We start from the raw sequence: 23,669 nt of genomic DNA on the forward strand, positions 1-23,669 counted from the left end.
AAAGGCAACAATGAATAAAACTGCAACACTGTTCTGTTATTTTATGGAAAGCTGACTGCACACATTCCTCCCCCAAACTTCTATTTTATTTACAAGGTATTTAAAAAGAAATATTTCGACTTCAGATTTACTTCCAAGCTCGGTAGGACGGTGAATTTCAGAGCTGGTTATCCATTTTCTTTCAGAAATGTCATGAGGTGATGCCCCCCTGGGCTTCGTGACACTTCACCTGCAGCTGATGCTCAAGGGCAGCAGAATGTGTATAAATGAAAAATGATACTCGTAGAAGTGCTGCAGCGCTGAAACTGCTGTGTCATACTGGTCCCTTGCTGCCTTGGGTCAGTGAGAAGGGAAATGAAAAGGAATAGTTATTTTTATGTGTAAAAAACTTTGGTTAAAAATCATCTTAAAAAAATAAGCATATTGTGAATGTTCTGTTAAGCAAATTACTATGAGCACAAGTTAAGAGACTAAAACAATATATGTGGTGTCTCTATAATGCAACGTAGACATCACTGTGGCTATGAAAGAATTAAAGGGTTCCTTCACATTTTGTGATTTGAGAACAAATCATTTCAAGTAAATGCAAGGCAGATGGAGATGGTGATCCCAAACAATAACAGTGAAAACATTGCAAAAAAAAAACAAAGAAAATGTTTATTAACACATGGTGGCATAATTAGAAAACACCTTTAAATAACAGCTACATTGTTTTTTTATGCAAAGTATCACACTGAAAATGTTTCAACAAGCTGAAGTTCATTAGAAACAATGCTAGATCAATGATAGTTTTATTTATTTTAAAACAAAAAAAGGCATCAATGGTAGCTAAGTTGCATATTTGTTCCGAATGATTTCTCCACCTTCCACTTCTACCTGCTCATAGAGCCACTTTCGGTCGCAGCGGCACTCCACACCACACTTTCTGGAGCAACACTCGGGGCAGGGGTAGAAGCAACCCATGCAGTCCACATCCAGGCAGTCGCACATGTCTTTGCCGTTGGCCAGCAGCCGGCCCTTGCTGTCGTACACTCTGCTTTTGGCTGCGACGTTCTGCCTGCATGACGGAGAGTTAAAGGTGACTTAATGTGATTTGTTCCCTCAGATGCAAAACTATCTAATGTCATTTTCTTGAAGCCTCTTCTTCCTACCCCTTTGGTGGTTTTCTATAATTACTTTCTCACTTGTTTTATATCACACATTATGACTGTGTGAATTTATCACAACTAGATATAAACCATCCCTGCGTATATCTCCATTAACGCGGCCATCGTCTAACACGGAGTGGCAATGTCGACTGATATAAAGAAGTCAGTGAGGAGAGTAAAACCTGGGGACAGTTTTGTCTTTCACTTCATTATGAAACAAGGATCAAAATCAGATTTCACTAATCTAATTAAATAAACCACGGCCAAAAGGAAAAACTATTGCAGGAGTTTTTCATTAATCCATTTCTGCTGTACTGGAAAAGTGCCAGTCCTATATCAACTTGTCAATTACAGGGTAGAATACAAAATATTCAATAGCCTCACAAATCTGTTCCAAGCAGCTATTCAGAGTTTCAATCAGTTAAATCAGGAAAAAAGAGAGAAAAGTATGCAAAGGGGAATAATTTTCACATAAATCTAATGCTTAAAGCACATTTTGACAAAGTGATTTGGAATATTAACCTAATTTCCCAGAACCTCTCATTTAAACCCTGTCAGTGAGTAATTTGTGTTTCCACTGTCTGGTCCGAAACAGGTCCATTTATGTAAATGATGCCGACTGACAGCGAGCAGCTGCTCCTCTTAAAGGAAGGGCTTTTCTGCTGTGAGCATCAGCAATCTTGGGGGACTGATTACCATGCACCTAACAGCAAAGTCTGGTATGAGATTAAAACTGTGAATCACACAAATACAGCAATAATACCAGAATGTTTTATGACAATGATGGTGCACAAGCTATGCAAAACCACTCCAAACATAGTGAAAATGCGCAACTGGGATTTTGAAAAATCTGACAATGGGTATATGTGGAGGAGATAGAAAAGCAGCTCCAATTGCAAACTTGAAAAAGTTGTGATTTTCAGCAGAACAATTATCAATAGCAACAACATTTTAAGACTTATGCAGTCAGTTCTTATGCACTTCTTGTTACTGTGCACTATTTATTTTCATATTTGTATCATGTTCGAATAAATTTCATTTCATTTCAAATTTCATTTCAGTCAAAATCTTTGAGAAATGTATAACTGTAACAAACTTTATATGCATATTCTCCCACTCTTTAAGAAGAGCAAGAAATATGAGCAGGATCACATCTCTAAATTCTAAAGCCGTGACTTTTATTTGTTTACTTTTTTCACCAGTTACACTCTGAAAAAGAAATAAAATTCCTTCTAGCTCAGAGGAAATTTGAAATAATCTACATATCCTCGCTAATTAAAGCTTACATGGTGTGCCAAGAGACCAGCACACCCAAACACACAGCAGCAAAAGATTATGCAGAATGCATGACTCTCTCAAACCTAAAATAGGTTAAAGATATACAACCTTGAAGGGTTATTCTAATATAGTAGATTTGGATCCATAAAAAGGAGCCTGACGACAGCATTAGTATAGATCTTTCATCTCAGCAACGGTTAAGACTATAAAACCATCTCTGGTCATACAAACTCCATAAGTGTTTACATCCCTACTGGTATATGTAGAATTTTAATAATGTCCAATAGAACTGTAGGAGTAGTTTCTAGCTCTCTGGATGTAAAAAAACAGACCAGTTTTTTTCTTTTCTGTTTTGGATTAAGTAATGCTTTTAGCTCTGGACTTGATCTAGAACTGGACCAGCTTCTGTTCCCTTAAAGTGCAAAGAAAAAAAACTTAACAGCCTCACCTGTCAGACAGCTGTTTTCCTCCACGGCTTCCGCGTCCTCCCTGCAACATTTTACATTCTATGATATATCCTTTGGGTGATCTCAGTTAGAAATTTATGATTGACATAATTTAAATCACCTTGTTTGCAGTTATTAAAATCATTAAAGAGGAAAAGAACATTACCTACAACTGAAACCAGATATTTACACACTCTGAAGAGACGGATAACTTCTTCCCTCTTTTAGGCCAACTGAGATTAACACAATTTTTTCTGGTGAGTGAATATCAGAAAACTGATGGAGATTTTTTTATTTCTTTCGCCAAAATCAAAAGTTTACATAAACTAGGATTAAGATTATTATGGCCTAATACAATTTGACAAAGCCCATTTAATAATGCTACGGTTTCTAAGGTTTTTGACAGGTTAGTTTACAAGATTTAGGTCCAACTGAGGCTCGCGTGTAGATGTATTTTAAAGCAACAACTCAAAAATTCTGGCGTGTGTGTTATCGGCAGAATATGTGTTGTTGAAGTCTGACTAAAGGCATTCAGCTTAAATGATAATTTTATAAAATGCGAAGAAAATGTAAGCTAACCTCTAAATTTTAAGAAACTGACACATTCTAAAAGATTATCTCATTTTTCAAACATTCAGGAAATCAAAATAATTTTGGTAATTTTAACTGACTTAAAACAGAAAAAGTTTTGTCGTATTTAAAGTCAGACAGTTAGAATAGAAAGGCTCTGTGCCTTTTTATGCAGCAAATCTAATTCTCCAATTACAAATGTATAAACCAACACTAAAAGAAACTCACCCTCATTCCTCCTCTTTTTTCTCTGCGCATCACTGTCTCTCTCATTCTGTCTCTGTCTGCCGGCGTTCCCATCTGATTTGACACATTTGTTTCTTTTGGTATTACTCCTCTTTTACGGAGTTCAATCTGTAAAATGTGCAGAGTTATTTGTTCACTTTATGTGGAAAATGCCATTTTTCAGCACAGAAACAAGAGGAAACCTTCTCCCACCTTTGAAGTCTCCTGTCCTGGGGTGAATATGGTGGGCACTGCATCCTCCCTCAGGAACTGCTTTCCGTTGTAGTCCCTGAAGCAGTCGGTCCTGAAATGCTCAGAACAGAGGCAAGTGTTGGGGGTCGGGATGAAGTTTTTCATCCCCAGGCTCTGGACCCATTTGGTGGCAAGTTGAGGTTTGCTCAGAGGGAATCTGACAAACAGAGAAGAGGGGACATGGAAAGATTTCAACTTTTTCACAAACTGACAATAAGTTTTGTGGCATCTACACTGTCACCACACTGAATGGAGTTCATTTGATGATATTAAATTTGACTGTATATTATTATAACAGCATGCGATAGAGCTATTTATGTCTAGATATGACTCTGACTATATTGTATGATAATACTATGTAGAACAGGGTTGTCCAAGTCCAGGATTAGAGAGCAGCTGCAGCTTCTAGATGGATCCCCTCTCCAATACAACAAAATCAATCAATCAGTCATTGTTTTTTAGAGGCATTCGTTAGATTCAACTGATTTTGCTTATTCTATATAATACTGGCCAAAAGTTATGGATGGAGTAGTTAAATGCGTTCTTAGAAGTTGATTAGATGGAATTCACCTCATGTTTTTAATACTGCTATGTCTGAAAAGTCAACGATTCCAACTTATATGTTTGTTTACAAAATCTATAAAGAAAAGTTAGCGCGATAAATGATATTACACGGAAAAGAAAAGACTGTTTCAACTACGTGATAAATTGAATTACTATTACTGAATCTTGATTATTTTAAAAAGCAACTTAATGTTGAGAATGATATTGGCTTTGCCTATCTCAAATATAGTGCATATAACTAGAACGACTGGATCCTCCTGAAAAAGAATCATCGTTCAAAGCTGCACTTTATAAAAGCATCTAAGACGAAAATACAGTTTGTTTTGGACTACAATCACAATTAAAGCTGACGTAAAATAGTTTTCTGCAGCACTAAACAAAATACCGTCCAATTTGTTGTAAGTGTTAGACCTACCTGTAAAATCTTATCTCCGACCCCTTAACAAACTTATTATTGCATCCCGGTGCAGCGCAAATTACGGGCATGATGGGTTTTTTAAAGAAACTATGCAGGAATGCAGAAATACACAAAAAATGTGCACAACATAAACAAGAATTGTAGAATTTTTGTCTTCCGTTTTCCTTCTTTTATGATCACATTTCCTGTTTGGTCTTGAAGTCGCTTGCCCTCTAGTGGCTGTTTGTCGGTTTACCCCCAATTTTTCCATCTACTTCAGTTTATGAACTTGTAATTGATTCCCATTAAAGCTGATTACAGTATATGCTTGAATTTAACTGATTTGTGTCACCTCTCAGCAGTTCAGTAAGATCAATAGAAAGACTTTGACATTTCCCTGGACTTTCTTTTTCTTGAATCTCATCCAGTCCTTGGTAAATTTACCAGAGTCTTGTTTCAGTGTCAGATGATGCTAGATGTATTGATCTGAATATTGCTAATACCAGAGCACAGGCATCAGATCACTACTGCTGGGAAGAGGTCAATACTTTTGGTTTCACTTTTTCTCCCATACACAACAAATTTGCTGTGTATGTTATTAAAAAATAACATTTTTAAATAAATGTTATTTATTTTAATAAATAACATTTATTAAATCAGCTTGCAAGGGTATGTGTATGAAATAAATGCTAAATATCAAGATCTTACCATTTCAATTTCTTTTTATGTCTTTACAATATTTGCAAATATCAATATGGGTGAACATAAAGTTTGTGTGTATCTATAGGTGCTATAGCCAACACTGGTCCACTCAAACTCAATAAGTTGGTACAGTCCTGCAGACATTTTTTTATTTCTCGTTAATAGCCTCTTGCTGTTTTTGAATGGACACATTTTTAATATAGTATATGCACATCAATGTTTAAATAGTCCCACTCAGTGCCATGTTTCTTTTAATCTGAGTAGGGTATTTTGTTTTTTGTTTTCAATAAATGTACAGGATTATTTTTCCAATGTTGTAAATTTGACCCATCTGTTCAGTCTAATTTTGTTTTTTGTTTTTTCTGTTGTTCCCCCCTGTTTTTTAACATTTGTACTTTATGCATTCTTCCATTTACCATAGTGGAACAGTCAAAGTTATTGGGGCCCTGCCCATAGCAATGCATAAGGAGAGCAGTGACTGACTTGCGAAGCAAGTCAGTCACTGCCTCCATGCATTGCATGGCAGGCACCTATTGTTCTTCACCTAATAGAATGCCTCTTTATTCTTATAACTTATTCTTCCGTAGACCGGAATGCGGGTCGCACCGCTGCGAGCCCACCCACAAAAGTGGTATCAAAACGTGCGGCTCGTTCCCGGCATTGGAGCTATTACTTTTATGGGGAATCGGTGTTACGATGGCGATGTAAAAAGCGAAAAACTAGCAAAATTTCCAACTGCCGAACCGAAAAGCTTAACTGCCAAAACCTAGAGTGTAACTGACATTTTGTTAGAGTGTGAGAAGCAGTGTGATTCTGACCCCAAATAAATTTTGAAATCGCCGCCACGCCCACAAATATCGTGCTATCGGTATGAAACTTGGACATGACATAGATACGAATGTCTGCTCCGGTAAAATGTTTTCAAAATTTTCCTAGGGCTTACGGTTTTCTGTCAAGGTGCTTTAAAGCAAAATCAAGTTCCAGCCTAACTGACGCTCTCCACCATATCTTTTCATACTTTTATGGAAAATTTCAGACCTCAGCACACACCATTTTTCTCTCATGACTGCAATTACTGTGAATGAGCTACAGATATGATTTGCAGGACTATCGGAGACGACAAATAGCTCTCTCATATGCTTCAAACGGTTTCCCGATACGTATCATGGTTGCTGAATGGCAAAGAGTTGTTCGGGCTGCTTTTTCCATTATAACTGAACTGGGTGTCTCACAAAGATATAAATCTGTCTGTGCCTCACACACATGACAGTTGACCTCTTTAGAACTACAATTCCTGAAGGTTAGAACTACAATATGGCAGAACACTCAGTTCCTCCTGAGGAGGAATGAGCTGGCCTTTAGAATTACATTGTGGTTTGGGCATTTTATAACTGATTTTAAGCAACAATTATTACACACAGGATTAGTATGTAAATTTTAAATTAAGCTTAATGAAAATTTCAAAATAAAAGCTTGAATATTTCTCTCAGGCCTATCAGAAAAACTAACTGCTTCAAGCATTTAGAATTAAGTCTCTCTTTGTGTGTCACACTGACATGAGAGTTGACCTTCTCTTTAGAACTACAATGACTGCAGGTTTGGACTACAACATGGCGGAACACTCCGTGCCTACAGAGGAAGTCTGAGCTGATTGGCAGAACTACAACATGGCAGAACTGTCAGTTACTACTGAGGAGAAATCAGCTGGCGATGACAAGTACTTGTTTTTTGGGGGAATTTTAGAACTTATTTCAAAACTCCATAGTTACACATGGGATTAGTGTTGCCATTAAAAATTAAGCTTAATGTAAATTGCAAAATAAAAGCCTTGACAATTTTTCCATCAAGTAAGTACTCTTTTGACCATTATATAACTGATTTAACCCAATCAGTGTTAAACATGGGATGAGATTGGCCATTTAAAATCAAGCTCAATGAAAATTTCAAAATGAAAGCCTTAAGAGTCACCTGTGGCTAAAGCAGTGCCACAGGTGCTGCAATGATATTAGCTTGCATGATCTATTGCACAGCAAGGCAGAGCATTAACATTAGCACAGACATTAGCATTTCACTGATCCCCACTAGTGTAAGATTATCCAGGATGATCTTTTTCTCCTCGGTTAGGGCTCTGCCTTGCGCAGCAAGGCAGAGCATTAACATTAGCACAAACATTAGCATTTCACTGTTTCCCACTAGTAAAACTATCCAGCATGATCTTCTTCTCTCAGGTTCAGGCTCTGCATTAACATTAGCGCAAACATTAAACAAGTAATTTTTAGGTTCTGTCTCTTAAAATATTCTATTTTTTTATTATTATTATTTTTGTGAAGCTAGGTGGTCAACAGAAGCATATGCCATACACGCTGGAAAATGTCAGTCTGTGATTTGTTGACATGTAACATGCTGTATCTATGCCTGTGACGTAAGGTGCAGATTCTGACAGCCAGCTGTGCTGATTGTATCTATATGTTAAAAATTGTTATTTGGTTGCATCTTTTAAAATTTTTATTTTGTCAAGCTGACTGGTCAGCAGGAGCATACGTCATACACGATGTAAATGTTAATTTCTGATTGGCTGACACGTATTCCCGAGCTGCCGGAACCTTCTGGAACTTTCTGCTTCCGAGTCTGCTTCGGTCAAGGTAAGACGTGTTTATGATCTATTCATAATATTTAGTTTTTAAATTTTTTATTTCGGTACAATATTATCATAACTGTTTGCAGTTGTTAGATGTAGTGTTCGTTGACAAAGGCGGTTGATTTTAAAAGTTTACTTCGGAATATTTCGTCGTGGCTCTGATAGCGTTAGCTATCAGAGCTAGCTAGCTTGATGGAATAAGATTTTTCTGGATTTATTCAGCTTATTTCTAGCCCTCACGAGGCTTTGCGTCGTTTATTAGTTGCTCTCTATAACAGGTTAATACGTAACTTTGTTCAGTTCTAGTCCAATTTGGGGAACATTATCCGTGTCTGTAGCGCAGCAGTTGCGGTAATTTCTCAGCGGATTTGCAGCGTCTTAAAGAAATGTGTTACATAATGATGAAAAAAACAAAACAAAAAAAAATACACTTGCTGCAGTCACTTTATAAACTTTTTTTTAAAAATTCAAATGAAAAATCAAATTCACAACACACAAGCTAATATTGTGTATTTCCATAGGTTTGTAATTTTGATGTTTGACAAGTTTTATAATTTACTTTAAAAAGCTTATACAATAGAAGACTTGGTTGATTTGATGAAACTTTATTTTTATTTTATTTAACTTTATTTTTATTAACTTTATTTTTGTCCATTTATTTATGAAAATGTACAGATGTATTTGTATCAGTGCTTTAATTAGATTTTAGAACAAGTTGCATTATGTACTGATGTTTGCACCAGTTGTGGAAAAGAGCTTAATCATATTTAGATGCCTCAGAAGAGTTTGAAATTAATTCTTGTATTTAAGAAAAAAATGTTCACTGTCTATTAGTTATTTTTGTAAGCCTTTTTGAATTATGTATTTTTCTTCTCGTTACAGCTTTTCACTTGTGCGAGAGTGTGCTATTTGGAAGTTTACCAGTGTGACTTGCTGCAGATCATCTCTACATCACCACAACATCTTATTAACCCATCAATACATATTCAGACAAGTTTCATCACATTTTAACATTCACACATTCACTAACACACACACCTAGTGCTACAAACACAGTTTAATTTTATATATTACTTCATTTCATTTTTTTTTTTGTAAATAACCACCTTTCCCCCGCAGTTGTCTTCTTTTTTACTGTGGTGTTTCAGGATGCCACGTCGAGGACGTCGCTCGGAGGCGGCGAAGGTGAGATGGAGGAAGCTGGAGAGTGTGCCGGTCGTCGCCAAGGTATGTTAATACACACTGCAGAAATTGTTTTTGTCTAATGGTAGTTCTTATTGTAGTTTTGACTTTAAGCGTGCTGTGTTTACAGCCTGGGACACCACCGCTCGCGTCCAGCGCTTGGAGCCCGACTCGGTCCCCGCCGAAGAAGGTATGGTTATAATTTTACATTTTAACAACTTATTGTTGAATAACATCATTTGCTTTACTAATTTTATTTATGTCTTTAGACGTCGCGACTGCTGGAGGGTGGCCTGCCCGACCAGGTATGTTCATGAGAAGTTCAGAATCATTTAATTAAAATAACCCAATGCAGTTATGTTTGTAATTCATCTAAACATTTTGTAATAATTGTTTTGCAGATGTCGCCTCCTGTGGTGCGTCAGGTGGAGCCCCGTGTGCCATCGACCTCTCCTGGGTCACGTATGTAGATAAAATCTTTGTTGTTAATTTTCAGAGGCATGAAATCCTAATATTGATAAGTGCACGTCTTTAAACAGGCCGTGGGACGGGGCATCGCCATCGGGTCCAGACGTGGCCAGCCTCCCGGGTGACCAGACGGAGCTGCAAGTTGGTTCTGCCTACTGCCGAGGCTCTGGAGAAGAAGGTACTTTTTTTCTCCGTCTCATACACAAATCTTTTTTTGAATGATAAAATTCTATAAGCAAACTTTAACGTTTTTTTTTTTCTTTCAGTTTGCTCTTTTGGTTGGTGATTCCCATCTGCGTGCTATTGTGGATGGGTATTCTACCATGCCAAAGGGCGACTTCTCCTTAGGGGTGCTTGCATCCCCCGGGGCCTCTGCGGAAGAGTTGCGGCTTGAGGTGCTGGATGCAGTTCTGCCTCGGCCCCCCGAGGCGATCTGTCTGGCCCCAAGTAACAACTTGACCGCCAGCAGGACCTTCGTGGAGGCCGGAGCGGCGTTCGGGGCTTTGTTGCGTACCGTCTGCAACCTCTCTGCTAATGTAAGTATAAAGTCCACTGCATTTATTCATGATGAAATATATCTGAAAACTTGGCATATGTTAATTTGCTTCATTTTTTTGGATTGAAATTTACAGGTGGTCGTTGTGGACTTTCCACCACGCCTTTTGCGTGGAGGAAAGTGTGCAACAGCTGCTGCGGCAGGAGTTTCAGCGTGTGGCTGCTCAGAGAAGTAAGTGATGTACAAAATTTGTGTTCAGACTAAAGATTAACTTATGTATTCTTTTGAATCTACTTTATCTCAAATTACTGCATTGTTAGTGTGACTGACATTAAGAATGAAATTTTCCTTTATTTCTCTCTAGGTGTTCGGTACATCCCTGTCACTGAACACTTCCCGCTGAGCAGCCTAGCCTTGTGGAGCAGGGATGGCGTAAGTTGAATAGATTTTTATATTTGTAAAAGTATTGTTTAGGCGTACTGTATTTTATAAAAATGTATTTATATCTTGTAGGTTCACCTGAGCGACCGTCCGGGGATGGAAGTCCTTTCTCAGTTGCTTGAGACGGCTGTCTCCTCGCAACTTGAGTTAAGTGCACTGAAATCCCCAGCTCCTGCGATGTTGGCTCCCCCCCCTGGGACGGCTTCCCCCCCCGCGGTGAGACGTCCCCTGCCCCGGCTGGTTGTGGTTGGCGAGGTGGCTGCTCCGCGTCGTTTGGACCCCTTCGACTGGACTGTGGTTCGCCGAAAGGTACTAAATACATGCTTAGCTGATTTAAGCAAAGTTTTGCATGTTTCACTCTTTAAGAGTTTATGAATGTATATATGACTTTTTAACATGTCTGTTTTGTGTCCGCCTCCCTGAGTCGACATTTCAACTTTTCTTTAAAGTGCAGTTTATAAACATACCAGTGTTTTAATTGTGTTGAGGGAAAGTAAAACTGGAGTTATGCTAAAATAATTAAGTCTGTTTTGTAAAAAAAAAACATGTAATTGTTAAAAACCACTTATTTTGAGAATGTGAAAGGGAATTGGCTTACAAATGTAAAATATGAAATGCAATATGACATCCCTTTGTTATTTCAAATCTGCAAACGATAAGTACAGGCTGTATTTTGTTGCTACGAAATGGGGGAAAGTTGTGCAAGTAATGGTGAAAAGAGCAATTATGACACGCAAGACCAGCGTAATGCCAAAAACGGTAAGATATTGATTGGTTTGACAGAAATCTGTGACACACACTTCATACTTAATACGTATTTTTTAGAATTGCATATACTTTATTGGTGCCTATGGAAAAATTGCTTACTTTGCCAAAAAGGTGGTTAGTCCAAATATTAGTAAACACAATTTAAACTATAAGGAATATAAAATTTATGGAAATGTATATGAAACTGATTTTGTAAGTAGTTTAAAAATGTGACTAAATATAAAATAACTAGACAAAATAACAAATGATATGTTAATCTATGAATGACAACTTGACCGCCGACAGGACGGAGGTCAAGTAGAATGAGTCCAGAAAAAACTTGGAGTGAAGAAACTCACCGTCTGGTCATTGTATATGAAAAATTATGCAACTAATAAATGTGCAAGAGGCAAGTTTACTCTTTTTTAAAACTTGAAGATAAGGACAAAGACTTGCAGCCACAGTCTGAGGCACAGTAAAGATTGAGACGATGTTGATGGCAGTTTTATTAGAAATTTAGATAATTTGAAAAAATAAAAGGTAAGATGGCGCATTGGTAGGGTAGAAGCAGGTACTCAGAGGTCCAAGGAGAGGATTGGCGGCACGCACAGCTGGAAGAAGCCAATCACCAGGGGATGAGGTAGAGCGACTCCCCCAGCAGCTTCCAGCCATTGTAAACTCCAGGAGTTAAGGTAGAAACCCTTTGTGAGTTTCACTGTGAAAAATAAACGTTTTTCAAACATGAATTTTGTGTAACTCCTGTATGTGTAATAACAATATATCCAAAAGGGGAAAAACATGTTATTTCACATAGTTTAGGTTATGCTGAAGAAAATTTCCAATACACCATTGATATGTTTTCTATAGAGGAAATACAAAGATAAAATCAAAGTTAGTTCAAAATGACTATACATGTATACCCTGGAACCAGGGGGTTTGCTGCCACTGAAAATACTTTTTCTTTGTTTACAGACATCGCGCGGTGTCCAGGGTGGTGATGGCTGTCCACACGCCACTGGGAGGGTGGTTGACCAACAGGTATTATTTTCTTCACCTCAAAGCAAAACATGTTGTGTACTCAGAGTAGAAATGAATCTATTTTAAGCTATTTTTGTTATTTTACAGGGAGACCTGCTGGATTCTTCCATCCCCCGAATCCGGTGTGGTTCAGCCCAACGTTGCTGGAGGAGATGGACCGGATCGTTCCTGCGTCTGGCCGTGACGCTCCGTTACCTACATGTCCTCCGACGAGGAAGAAGGTATTAATTTAATTTTTTTAAAAAACTAATTATTTGAATTTGATGTGCCACAGTTGGTTTTAACAATTGTATAATTTCTTCTATTTGTTTCATTAGAAGACGATTCCGAGGCGTCGTCCAGTTTCTGATCCCTCCCAGCTGAATCCGGTGGAGCTGCAGGTTTGACACCTTTTCAGAAAAATATATCAAAGACTTTAAGTCAATCTATATGTTCACTTTGCACCAAGTTAATAACTTCTGTTGATTTATAGATGGAGGGAGCGCCGAGAGAGACCACCATGCCAGCTCGTCGCCAGGCACGGAGACCGGTCCCCCCGATGGACGTCCCCCCCGAGTCCTCTTCCGTGCCACTGGAGGACCATGTCCGGGATGGGAGCTGCCAGGTAACTTATTCCTACCATCTCAGTCACAACAAATGGGTGCAACGTGTTGTGGAGAAAGTTGGCATACGTGATTCTGTGGATGACGAAGGTCATGTGCTGCTCACATGAGCACAAAAGCTACAAATGGCTGTGCAAAGTGAGTTTATATATTTAAAAAATGTGTGTTTTCCAGTTTTTTACTTTGTGGACATGCTGCTTTTTTATATGTGCCTTTTTAGATTTATTAAATTGAATATAATTTCAAAATTTTTGGTTCTTATTTTTTCATACTCACTAAAAAAGTGATCTAATGTTACAGATTAATTTTGTAAAATACATAAAAGTGAATTTGAGATAGACATATGGATTTATATTGAAATCTGATCCAATGTTTATCAAAATTTTATTTCCATTAATCTATTATCATAGCAATAATTGCTTACTCAATTACAAAATATGTGTTTACAATAGGCCTAATTGGTGGTAGGTAATCATCAGGTGAATATTTCTATAAATATAATTTATTTTTATTCTTTTTAATGTTACAGGCTGCTGCGCCGGAACCTGGGATCCGCGGTCCACCTGTCCTTGTGGTAAGTGCTACACATTCCCAGGCCGACAAGAGGTATGCTGCATTTTCCCGCAATCACCAGTGCACATGCATGGCGCTCACATTTTTGGCGTACCACAATGAGGGGTTGCAGTTTGACACGGTGTTGCTTGACAGAGTGATTGAAAAGGGAGACCAACTTTATGTCGCTGTTAAACAGCAACTAATCAGTGATGGAACGTTTCGTGACAATCACTTAACGTTTGAAGAGATGCCTGACCATGTGCTGACAGATGGGAACATCTATGCAGTACACACAACTGGTGTAAGGGTAGGTCATGTTTTTGCTGGTAGCGGGAGCCCTGGAGGATCTCACCAATTGGGTTTGCCTCTGGCCCGGCAACTGGAATGTCTGACGGAAAATGTCACCCATGCTTTTCTTTTGGTGACTCCAGAGTGCATTGCAGTTTTCAGGGACAGAAGCGGTCGGTTTGGAGTTTTTGACTCACATTCAAGAAATTCCGCAGGTCTGCCCCACCCCAGTGGAACTGCAGTGATGATGACTTTCTGCAACCTGTCTGACATGGTCAACCATCTGCTTAAGCTCTTTCGAAACCGCGGCCCCAATGCCACCTATGAGTTTGTGCCAGTAGGTTTTGTCAGGGACAATGACAACCCTTCTGAGGATTTGGCCTTTCAGAACATTTCACCTGGAGCCACAAAAGTAAGTCCAACTGCTTTCAAACCGGTGAGTCCTTCTGATGAAAAGGAAATGCCTCCTTGGCTTAGGGAAGTTGCAAACGCATTAGAGGAAACACTTCCAAATGTGTCAAAAATTCCAAAAGCCAATAGAAAAAAAATTAGGAACAGGATAAAAATGCAACAAGGACAGAATGTATTAAATAAAATGAAACAAAGTTCATCAGAAAAAGAAAAATATCTCAAATCTCCAACATTTAGGACGAAAAAGCTACAGGCCTTAAAAGAAACATATATTCTTCATCAAGCACAGAGGAAGGATCAGATCAAAAATCGATATAGGACAGATGCATCTTTCCGTAAGAGACAAATAAATTACGTTAATTACAGATTCAACTATGTCCGCAGCTTCAGAGCCAGTCGTAAAGCCTACATGGCTGAGTATATAAGGAAACGGTTCAGAGATGATCCTGTCTTTAGAAGCAGACAAAAATCATACATTAGGAATCGATTCAGAGAAGATCCAGTCTTTAAAAGCAGAAAAAAGTCATACATCAGGAATCGATTCAAAAACAATCCAGTCTTCAGAAACCAACACAAAAAAAGAATGCGTGAATATATGAAGGTGAAGTATCATAGTGAGCCTGCTTATCGAGTAAAACATAAAGAAAAATGTGCTGCCAATAGAAGAGATAGGCTATCAAGACAAGCACTTTCCAAAAATTTGACACTGCAGCATGCTTTGCGAATCAGAAGGAAGTACAGAAGAAATGTAGGCTTCTACCCTGAAACTCCACGCCCTCTGATGACTGACGAAATGAAAGCTGCAATACAAAACTTTAATAAGAACATACAAAACGGACCCACATATGTTTGCACCGTGTGTCACAGAGCTCTTTTCCCCAATCAAGTAAAGCAATGTAAAAGAGATAAATATACCAAGAATATGCATGTAGTAGCTGATTGTCTAACAGGTACGTATGTTCATGTGTGTGGAGCTGTGTGCTCAACCCCTTGTTCTGTACCTGAAGAGAGAATGGGGGAGTGGATCTGCTACACATGTGACAGCCATCTAAGTAGAGGAAAGATGCCATCCATTGCGGCTGCCAATAACCTTCACTTGGCTCCTGTTCCCATAGAGCTTGCGGAATTGAATGTACTTGAAAGGCAATTAATTGCAAAAATTCTGCCTTTTGCAAAAATTGTTTCCTTGCCCAAGGGACAACAAAGGGCAATACATGGAGCAGTTGTTTGTGTTCCTTCTGACATGGAAACAGTTGTAAACAGTCTTCCAAGGCCCCGTGAGGAAGCCCAGCTTTTACAGGTGAAGCTGAAGAGGAAAACCAAGTACAAAGGTTACCAGTACTTTTACACGGTCAACATGAAAAATGTGTTAGCTGGACTGAGAAAGCTTAAAGAGAGTCATCCGGATTACAAAGAGGTAAGTATAAATGAAAGCGCAACATTTGAGAGTTTTCAAGAGGATCAGCCAGTTGAGGACTCAGATACACAAGCAGAGGAGGCTGAAATGGATGCAGCAGCAGACCAGCAACCTGACCACATAGGGGCAGAGCATCAGGCACTTCGACCTGGTCTGATCTTGGACACCTGCATGCAACCTCCTGACATTGCACAGGACGTATTATCATATGGAGAAGGAATTTTCAGCATTGCACCGGCCAGGGAAATAAGCCCATCTCTTTCTTCAGTGTTCCGAGACTTGAAGCCAAGGCTTATCCTGTGCATTTCCCAACTGGCGTAAACACATTAGATGAATCCCGCTGTGTTGCACTTTCACCGAGTAGGTATTTCAATGTACGGCTCTTCTCAATAGATACTCGGTTTGCAAAAGACCAGAGTTACCTTTTCTTTGCTCAATTTGTTACAGAAACTAATATGGCCAATGATAGTATGTCCATTCAGACAAGAAAAGGGAAACCAAGCACCAAAGGTGGAAAAAATATTTCCAGCAAAATGCTACAGGACAAAGAAGAGTTAGAAAAACTAATTCAGAATAAAGAGCCACTCGTTTCATGCAACCTTTAAGAGGAACTCCCGCTTATTGGGAAAAAGGATTACGTGATTTGCACGCCATGGTGAGGCAACTTGGAAAGCCCACTTTCTTTTGCACGTTCTCTGCTGCTGAAATGAGATGGCCAGAAGTCATTGAGGCCATCAAAGCTCAACATGGAGAGCAGGTAAGTTTTTCTGAGCTTGACTGGAATGCAAAGTGTGACATTCTTAGGAGCAACCCTGTCACCGTCATGCGTATGTTTGAAAAGAGAGTGGACGCACTGTTTAGAGACCTCATTCTTTCCCCTGCACAGCCCATTGGACCAGTCGAGGATTACTTTTATCGTGTGGAATTTCAGGCCAGAGGTTCACCCCATATACATGCTGTCATATGGATTAAGGATGCACCTGAAATGGAAGACCCTGCATGTTGCGATGAAGTCATAACGTTCATCGATCGTTACATATCCTGTCAGTTGCCTGATGAAATCAGAGATCCAGAGCTCCACAAAATTGTAACAGAGGTTCAAATGCACAGCAAAAAACACTCAAAATCATGTAAAAAAGGTAATGTTGAATGCCGATTTGGATTCCCAAAACTACCAATGGACCGCACCAGAATCACCGTCCCAGTAATTGACTTTGATCTGGAAATTGATGACGAAAAACCAAAGCAAATTAAGCAAAAAGGTAGGAGAAAGTCCAAAAAATCCAGATCACCATTCATCTCAAACCTACAAAGAGAGGCTAAGAAGAAATTGAAACCAATTAGGGATTTACTGAAGGATGAAAAATCATCTTTTAGGGATTTGTCAGAGTTACTCCAGGCTTGTAACATGACCAAAACAGAGTACATTGGCCATGTTGATGCTCTCACTTCTGGAATGGTGGTAATGATGAGACGTGATCCTAAAGATAGTTGGGTGAATGGGTACAACCCTGATCTTTTGCGTGCGTGGAATGCCAACATGGACATTCAGTATGTGCTTGATGAGTATAGCTGCATTGAGTACATGATGTCCTACATAGCCAAACCAGAACATGAAATGGCGCAGTTCCTCAAATCTGTTGTTGACGATTTAAAGGGGACCAATGTTAGCGAACGCGATGAAATGAAAAAGATTATGCAGGCTTATTCAAAACAGAGAGAGGTTAGTGCTCAAGAATCGGTTGCGCGCACTTGTAGCCTACCTCTCAAAAAATCCTCGCGTAGTGTTCTTTTTCTTCAAACAGATGAAGATGGTGTAAAAATGAGCCTTCCGATGAGTAAACTCGTGAACATGTCTCCAGATGAGGAAAATGTGTGGATGACAGGATTGCCGGAAAAATATCTAAACAGACCAGAAACGTTAGAATTCGAACACATGTGCCTGGCAGAATTTGCATCAGAATACCGCGTTTTATATAGCAATCAAATTCAAGGGCCAAATGCAATTCCCCTACTTAATGATGCAGGATTCATCCAGAAAAGAACTATGGGCAAACCTGCAGTTATCAGATTTACTCGTTTCTCAGAGAAAAAAACACCCGAAAAATTTTATAGACAGCTTCTAAAGTTATATTGTCCACACAGAAGAGATGAGGATCTTAAAACTGAGGAACACACAACCTACGAAGCATTTTACAACAACGGTTTCCGTGGTAGATATCAGGCTAAAAAGTATGTGGATTTCAACCGCAAAAGGTATGAAGGGCAGGGTAAAAAAATTGACAAAATTATGGAAGAATTGAAAAAGCAAGGACCGGTTCGTAATGCTTGGAACACTTTTGCGCCAGAGGTTGAATTAGACAATTTAGAATGCGCTGCTGAGCGACCACCATTTGAAGAAGATGAAGAGCAAGACCCTATTCCAGATTACGAAATTGATGTCAATATTGGAGACATGCCAAAGATTGAAGCTCCAAAATTGAGCCCTGATTTCATCAGACAAATGTACAGGAGTTTAAACGAGACTCAAGCATCCGTGTTTTACACCATTCGCGATTGGTGTCTGAAGCGCGTCTGGGGTGACAACCCAGAACCTTTCTTTTATTTCTTGACAGGAGGAGCTGGCTGTGGTAAATCTCATGTCATCAAATGTGTTTACCAGGAGGCAACCAAGCTCTTGCGCCAGCTTCCTAGACTTCTTGATATTGGTGACATGTCCAAGCCCACTGTGCTTCTTACAGCTTTTACTGGTACTGCTGCATACAACATATCGGGGAAGACTTTACATTCCATCTTGAAACTACCCAAAAGTTTAAAACCACCATACAAGGGTCTTGGAAATTCATTGGATGAAGTGAGGGCAGTTCTTTCTAGTGTGGAAATCTTGATCATTGATGAAATCTCCATGGTCTCCAAAGACCTGCTTGCATATGTTCACTGGAGATTTCAACAAATAAAGGGGAACAACAGGTTCATGGGTGGGGTCTCTGTTCTTGCTGTGGGGGACTTCTTCCAACTTCCTCCCCTTGGTCGGGCAAACCTCTTTGTGTCGCCGAGGACGGCATGCTTGATATCTGGAATGAAAATTTCCAGATGATCAGCCTGACCGAAATCATGCGGCAGAAAGATGACAGAGCATTTGCGGAGCTCCTGAATCGGATTAGAGTTAAAGGTAAAGCGGATTTGCTCAGTGATGATGACAAGACTCTTTTGATTCAAGCTGTTACTGAGCCCAAAGAGTGTCCTATGGATGTCCTACACATTTTTGCAACAAACAAACAGGTGGACACCCATAATGCAGCAGTTGTGGCTTCTTTAGGTGCAGTAACAGTTGATATCCAGGCAGAGGACTACAAAAGAATTACAAAGACCGGAACATGATTAACTTGGGCTGTTGCATAGCAGGCAACAAGCGAGACTTGTCTAACACTATACAGGCTGGTTTGGGTTTTAGAGTAATGATTATAAGAAACTTGGATGTAGAGGACGGTCTTGTGAATGGAACATTTGGCACCATAGCTGATATTGTCACCAGTACCAAAGATGGAAAGACTAGCGTAAAGTTAATTGGACTTAAATTGGACAATCCCATAGCTGGACACAAAAAAAAGATTCAGGGTAAACCAGACAGCTTTGTTTACATTGAGAGATTTGAGGAACAGACTAGTGTAAAGGGAGTGGTACGACGGCAATTTCCAATTAGGTTAGCCTTTGGCTGTACGGCTCACAAAGTTCAAGGGATGACTATGAAGTCTGCGGTCATTTCCTTGAAGCGTATTTTTGAACCTGGTATGGCATATGTGGCCCTCAGTCGCACAACTTCCCTGGAAGGACTTAAAATCATTGATTTCGATGAAAATAAGATCTACGCTGATGAAAATATTAAAGCAGCGATGGAATCGATGAGACCAGCATCGTTTTTGCACACCAGACCACTCTTGCATTTTCAGTCAGGTCATCAGGGTGCAATTAACGATTGTCCACCACAATGTCGAAGGCCTTGTCTGTCACTCTGAGGACATGAAACAACATCATGAACTCATGTTGGCAGATATCTTATGCCTTACGGAGACTCATTTGTTTGGATCTTCTGTTCCAGCTTCCTGCCAAATGGAGGGCTATTCTTTTTTTTCACGGAACAGACATGTCTCCTACTCGAACAGAGTTGACATTGCCACCAAAGAGGGCGGGGGAGTTGCGACTTACTGCCGGAGTCTTCTCCAACCGCAGGAACGGAGATTCTTTAATGAGGTTACAGATCTTGAATTTAATGTTGTAAAAGTGGACACCCCAATCAGTGCAGTCATCGCGACAGTTTACAGGCCACCAAGTTATGATCTTGGAACATTTTTAAGAAATCTGCAAAGTCTCTTGGTTGGCCTGAATTCAATGGCTATTCATCCCATTGTCGTATTAGGAGACTTTAATGAGGACCTTATTCCTCCTGGGAAAAAAGCCATCAATCAGTTGTTTAGAGCCAAAGGGTTTATGCAACTTATCTCTGATCCAACCACAGAAAAACGTACTCTTCTTGATCATATTTACATCTCCCATCCAGAATATTGTGTCCAATCAGGTATCTTGCAGAATTACTACAGCTACCACAATCCTACATACTGTGTGTTGGCTTCTGTATAAGTTGCATCTACAGTGGCTTGCAAAAGAAGTCATGTTTCTTCAAGTTTTCCAAATTTTATCACATTACAACCACAACTATGGAAAAACAGTGGAGAGAAGTATTTGTTTATTTTTCAGGTATATACTAAGTAATAAATTTCAAATAAATTTCAGTTTATTTGCAAAAAATTCAGTCATATTTTTAAGCCTCCCTGGTAGAGTCTATTCTGGAGTTCTGGAAAGGAGGGTCATCAAGATTCTGGAGAATGCATGGGAGTTCATCCAAACAATCCACATGTGTTTTGAGAAGGCATTTCACAGGGTCCTTCTGGGAACTTTGTGGGAGTTCTCCTGGAGTATGGTGTCCAAGTCCTTTGATACGGGCTGTAAGGTTTCTGTGTAACCTTACAGAAACGTGGTCTGCATTACTGGCAGTAAGTCAGGCTCATTTCCGCTTAGAGTTTGATTTTGCAGAGGAAACGAGCCCGACTCTGCTGGCAATGCACACCAGTCTCTGACACCAGTCATATAGGGACCTAACAGCCTGTATCAAAGGACCTGGGACCCCATACTCCCAGAGAACCCACCCCTTGCTCCTTGAAGGACACAGACGAACTTCTTCTCCAAGTCCACAAAACATCTGTAGACCCAACACCTGCATGGGAGTTGGGCGAACTCCCATGCAGCCTCCAGACCCTGCTCAGGCTGTAGAGCTGGTCCAATGTTAGATGACCAAGGGAAAAACCACACTGCTCTTCTTGAATCCGACCTTCGACTATCCGATGGACCGTCCTCTCCATGAACCCCACATAGACCTTGCGAGGGAGGCCTCACACCCCCCGGTCCTCCTTTTTGAACAAGGGCCAGGAATCAAACAGTCTCACTTAATCATAAGGGTTCTACTTCATGGGTCTTTCATATTACATTTGGATGAAATATATTTGTGGTTGCAGTGTAACAATATGGAACAGTTCAAGGGGTATGATTACTTTGTAAGCACTGTAAATCTTAACCCTGAAATCATGACATGAAATTCTTTTTGGAGAAAATGTTGGAATCTCTAGTCGTTTATAATGTCACTTTATTTGACTGTTTGCTTTTGTAGATACGACAGCGTGGATAGTTTTTCTTGATCATTGTTGCAGTGGATTTGATATGTATTTATTCATTGTACACATTTCTGAATTATGGTGTATGCTTGTAGATTTTGTTGTAGGCATAAGAGATCTTGTACACTTTGTGAATCTTTTCAATACTTATTTACTTCTGTAGAAGAGGCTTCATAAACAGGTTTTGAACTTGCACATAAAACTTTGAGCTTTGTGAATACGAAAGTGGCTGATCTTGAAACACTTATCAGTTCGCTGTCAGAGTAGTTGCTGGAAATGTTGCACCAGGGAGCAGTAGATAAGACAATCAGTTACTATACGTATATTCTGTTCCATTTGAAATGGGGACCATAAGGTTTTCCTAATTTTTCTAATCCAGTTAGCATAAATTTTTCCCTTCAAATAAGCCAAAATTTTTTGCGTAAACTACGTTTTTATTCTTCATTGTTTGCGTCACTTAATTAAAGCTCTCCTTGTTTCAATCTCTCCTCAGTCACACTGAATTTTTAATGCTGCAGCCCCCTAGTGGCTACATTATCTTCACTTCACAAGCAGGACAAAAGTTCGGCTCACTTTTGTCCTGTTGGACTCCCTCCACCTGGTGAGAATTTGTTTGGTTTTGGTGGAATTAACCCTTTGTTCTCCCAGTTTTAGTATGTTTTTCCAGGGTTTTTCACACAAAACGATCCTTTGAGGCTGCCAAGAAGACAGAGAGGAAACAAGACCTTGAGGTTTGGCCCATAAGATGTAGAAAATGTATCTAAATTGTAGCAACCTTACAAGTTGTTACTTTTTTGTTGTTGGTAATAGCTGTCTATTGATGGAATGACTTGTGTGTTTTCAGTCCAGGAAATCCTCACCTACCTCACGGACTTGGGCCTTATACAACCCGAGCAGATGGATTTCTTGTTTCTTTGAATGTCCCAGGTGGTGCAATCTGACCAGGTAAGTACATAACAAATTAAGGCTAATTTATTTGCCAATTTGGTTTATTTTAAGTTGAGATTGATGACAATATATATCTAGGTTTGATAGGAGGAATCCAGTGGATGTGCCCTTTTTTCTTGGGTCATATTGGTATTTATATCTGTTAATCATTCTGAAATCTTTATTTAAACAAAGTTTAAATTTTACAGATGTTTAAAAATGTCATGAATAATAATTTGTTTTTTTTTTGTCTGTTTTTTTTACTACAGAGTTTGTGATGTCACATAAACTGGATCCCAAATGAAAGATTTGGAGCAGCGGTTGTGTTTTTTTATTTTTTCTACAGTTGTAAATAGTTTTTCATGAATGTATATATTTAAAATAGTTTCTTGTAAGAATATAGTTTCAAATATGTTTCATGTATGTATATATGTATAATAATTTTATATTTATGACAAGTGGATCATCGTGGCAAAGCCATGTTTCACTTGTGAGATTAAATCTGTCAGGCCTTACATTGACACTCAGGCAACAACCCTGAGTGCCACACGGCCGGACAGGACACATGTAAAAAAGATAGTTTTTATTGCAGAGACATCAAGTTCTGAAATTTATTGAATTCTTTAAATGTTGTAATTTTGGTATATTGTAATCTTTACCTGTAAAAAGTTTGTAGAAATCTTTAATATGACTTCAATATATATTTTTAAACTGTGATCTGTTGTGTGTGTGGGTTTTTTCATTAAAACTTTTTGTCACTATTATGAACTACATTCATTTGCCTTAAGTGACAATAGTCACTAATGTTATTTAAAAAAAATTGATTTCAAAGAAAAATTAAATAATAATAATATTATTAATATTATTTAACTAATGTTATTGTATTATAATAATAACATTTAGGCTTACATTAGCATTTTGGCTAATTTTAGCTTGTACACTAATTTTAACATGTTAGTCAACATGCTTGTGATTCTCCACATGCTTATTTGTAATGGCTCTAACAGAGGGGTTAGCAAAGTTTTTGACTAGCGGGCCAGAATGGGTAATTTGACAGAGAGGCCAGGAGCATTTGGACACACAATGTAATTTATTAAACCTGGGTATTGAAATGTATGGAAAAACAGACACAATTGAAGGTGCAAATTTAA

At 39.0% G+C, this 23,669-nt stretch overlaps 1 protein-coding gene and 1 pseudogene across 1 annotated transcript; one reads left to right on the plus strand and one right to left on the minus strand.

Moving 5' to 3' along the window:
• Window positions 1-635: 635 nt before the first annotated feature.
• Window positions 636-5,081, minus strand: arl14ep (ADP-ribosylation factor-like 14 effector protein). The gene is made up of 5 exons (XM_055036315.1): window positions 4,899-5,081; window positions 3,881-4,076; window positions 3,671-3,796; window positions 2,875-2,915; window positions 636-1,057 (listed from the first exon to the last, which is right to left on the minus strand). Exons 1-5 carry the CDS (start codon window positions 4,967-4,969, stop codon window positions 829-831), a joined length of 663 nt encoding a protein of 220 aa, XP_054892290.1. The 5' UTR covers window positions 4,970-5,081; the 3' UTR covers window positions 636-828.
• Window positions 5,082-9,369: 4,288 nt separating this feature from the next.
• LOC129364354 (uncharacterized) lies at window positions 9,370-16,186 on the plus strand (annotated as a pseudogene).
• The last annotated feature ends 7,483 nt before the right edge of the window (window positions 16,187-23,669 follow it).

The sequence above is a fragment of the Poeciliopsis prolifica genome, unplaced genomic scaffold (genome assembly GCF_027474105.1).
Source record: "Poeciliopsis prolifica strain line A6 unplaced genomic scaffold, Auburn_PproV2 SCAFFOLD011, whole genome shotgun sequence".
Classification (NCBI taxonomy): domain Eukaryota; kingdom Metazoa; phylum Chordata; class Actinopteri; order Cyprinodontiformes; family Poeciliidae; genus Poeciliopsis; species Poeciliopsis prolifica.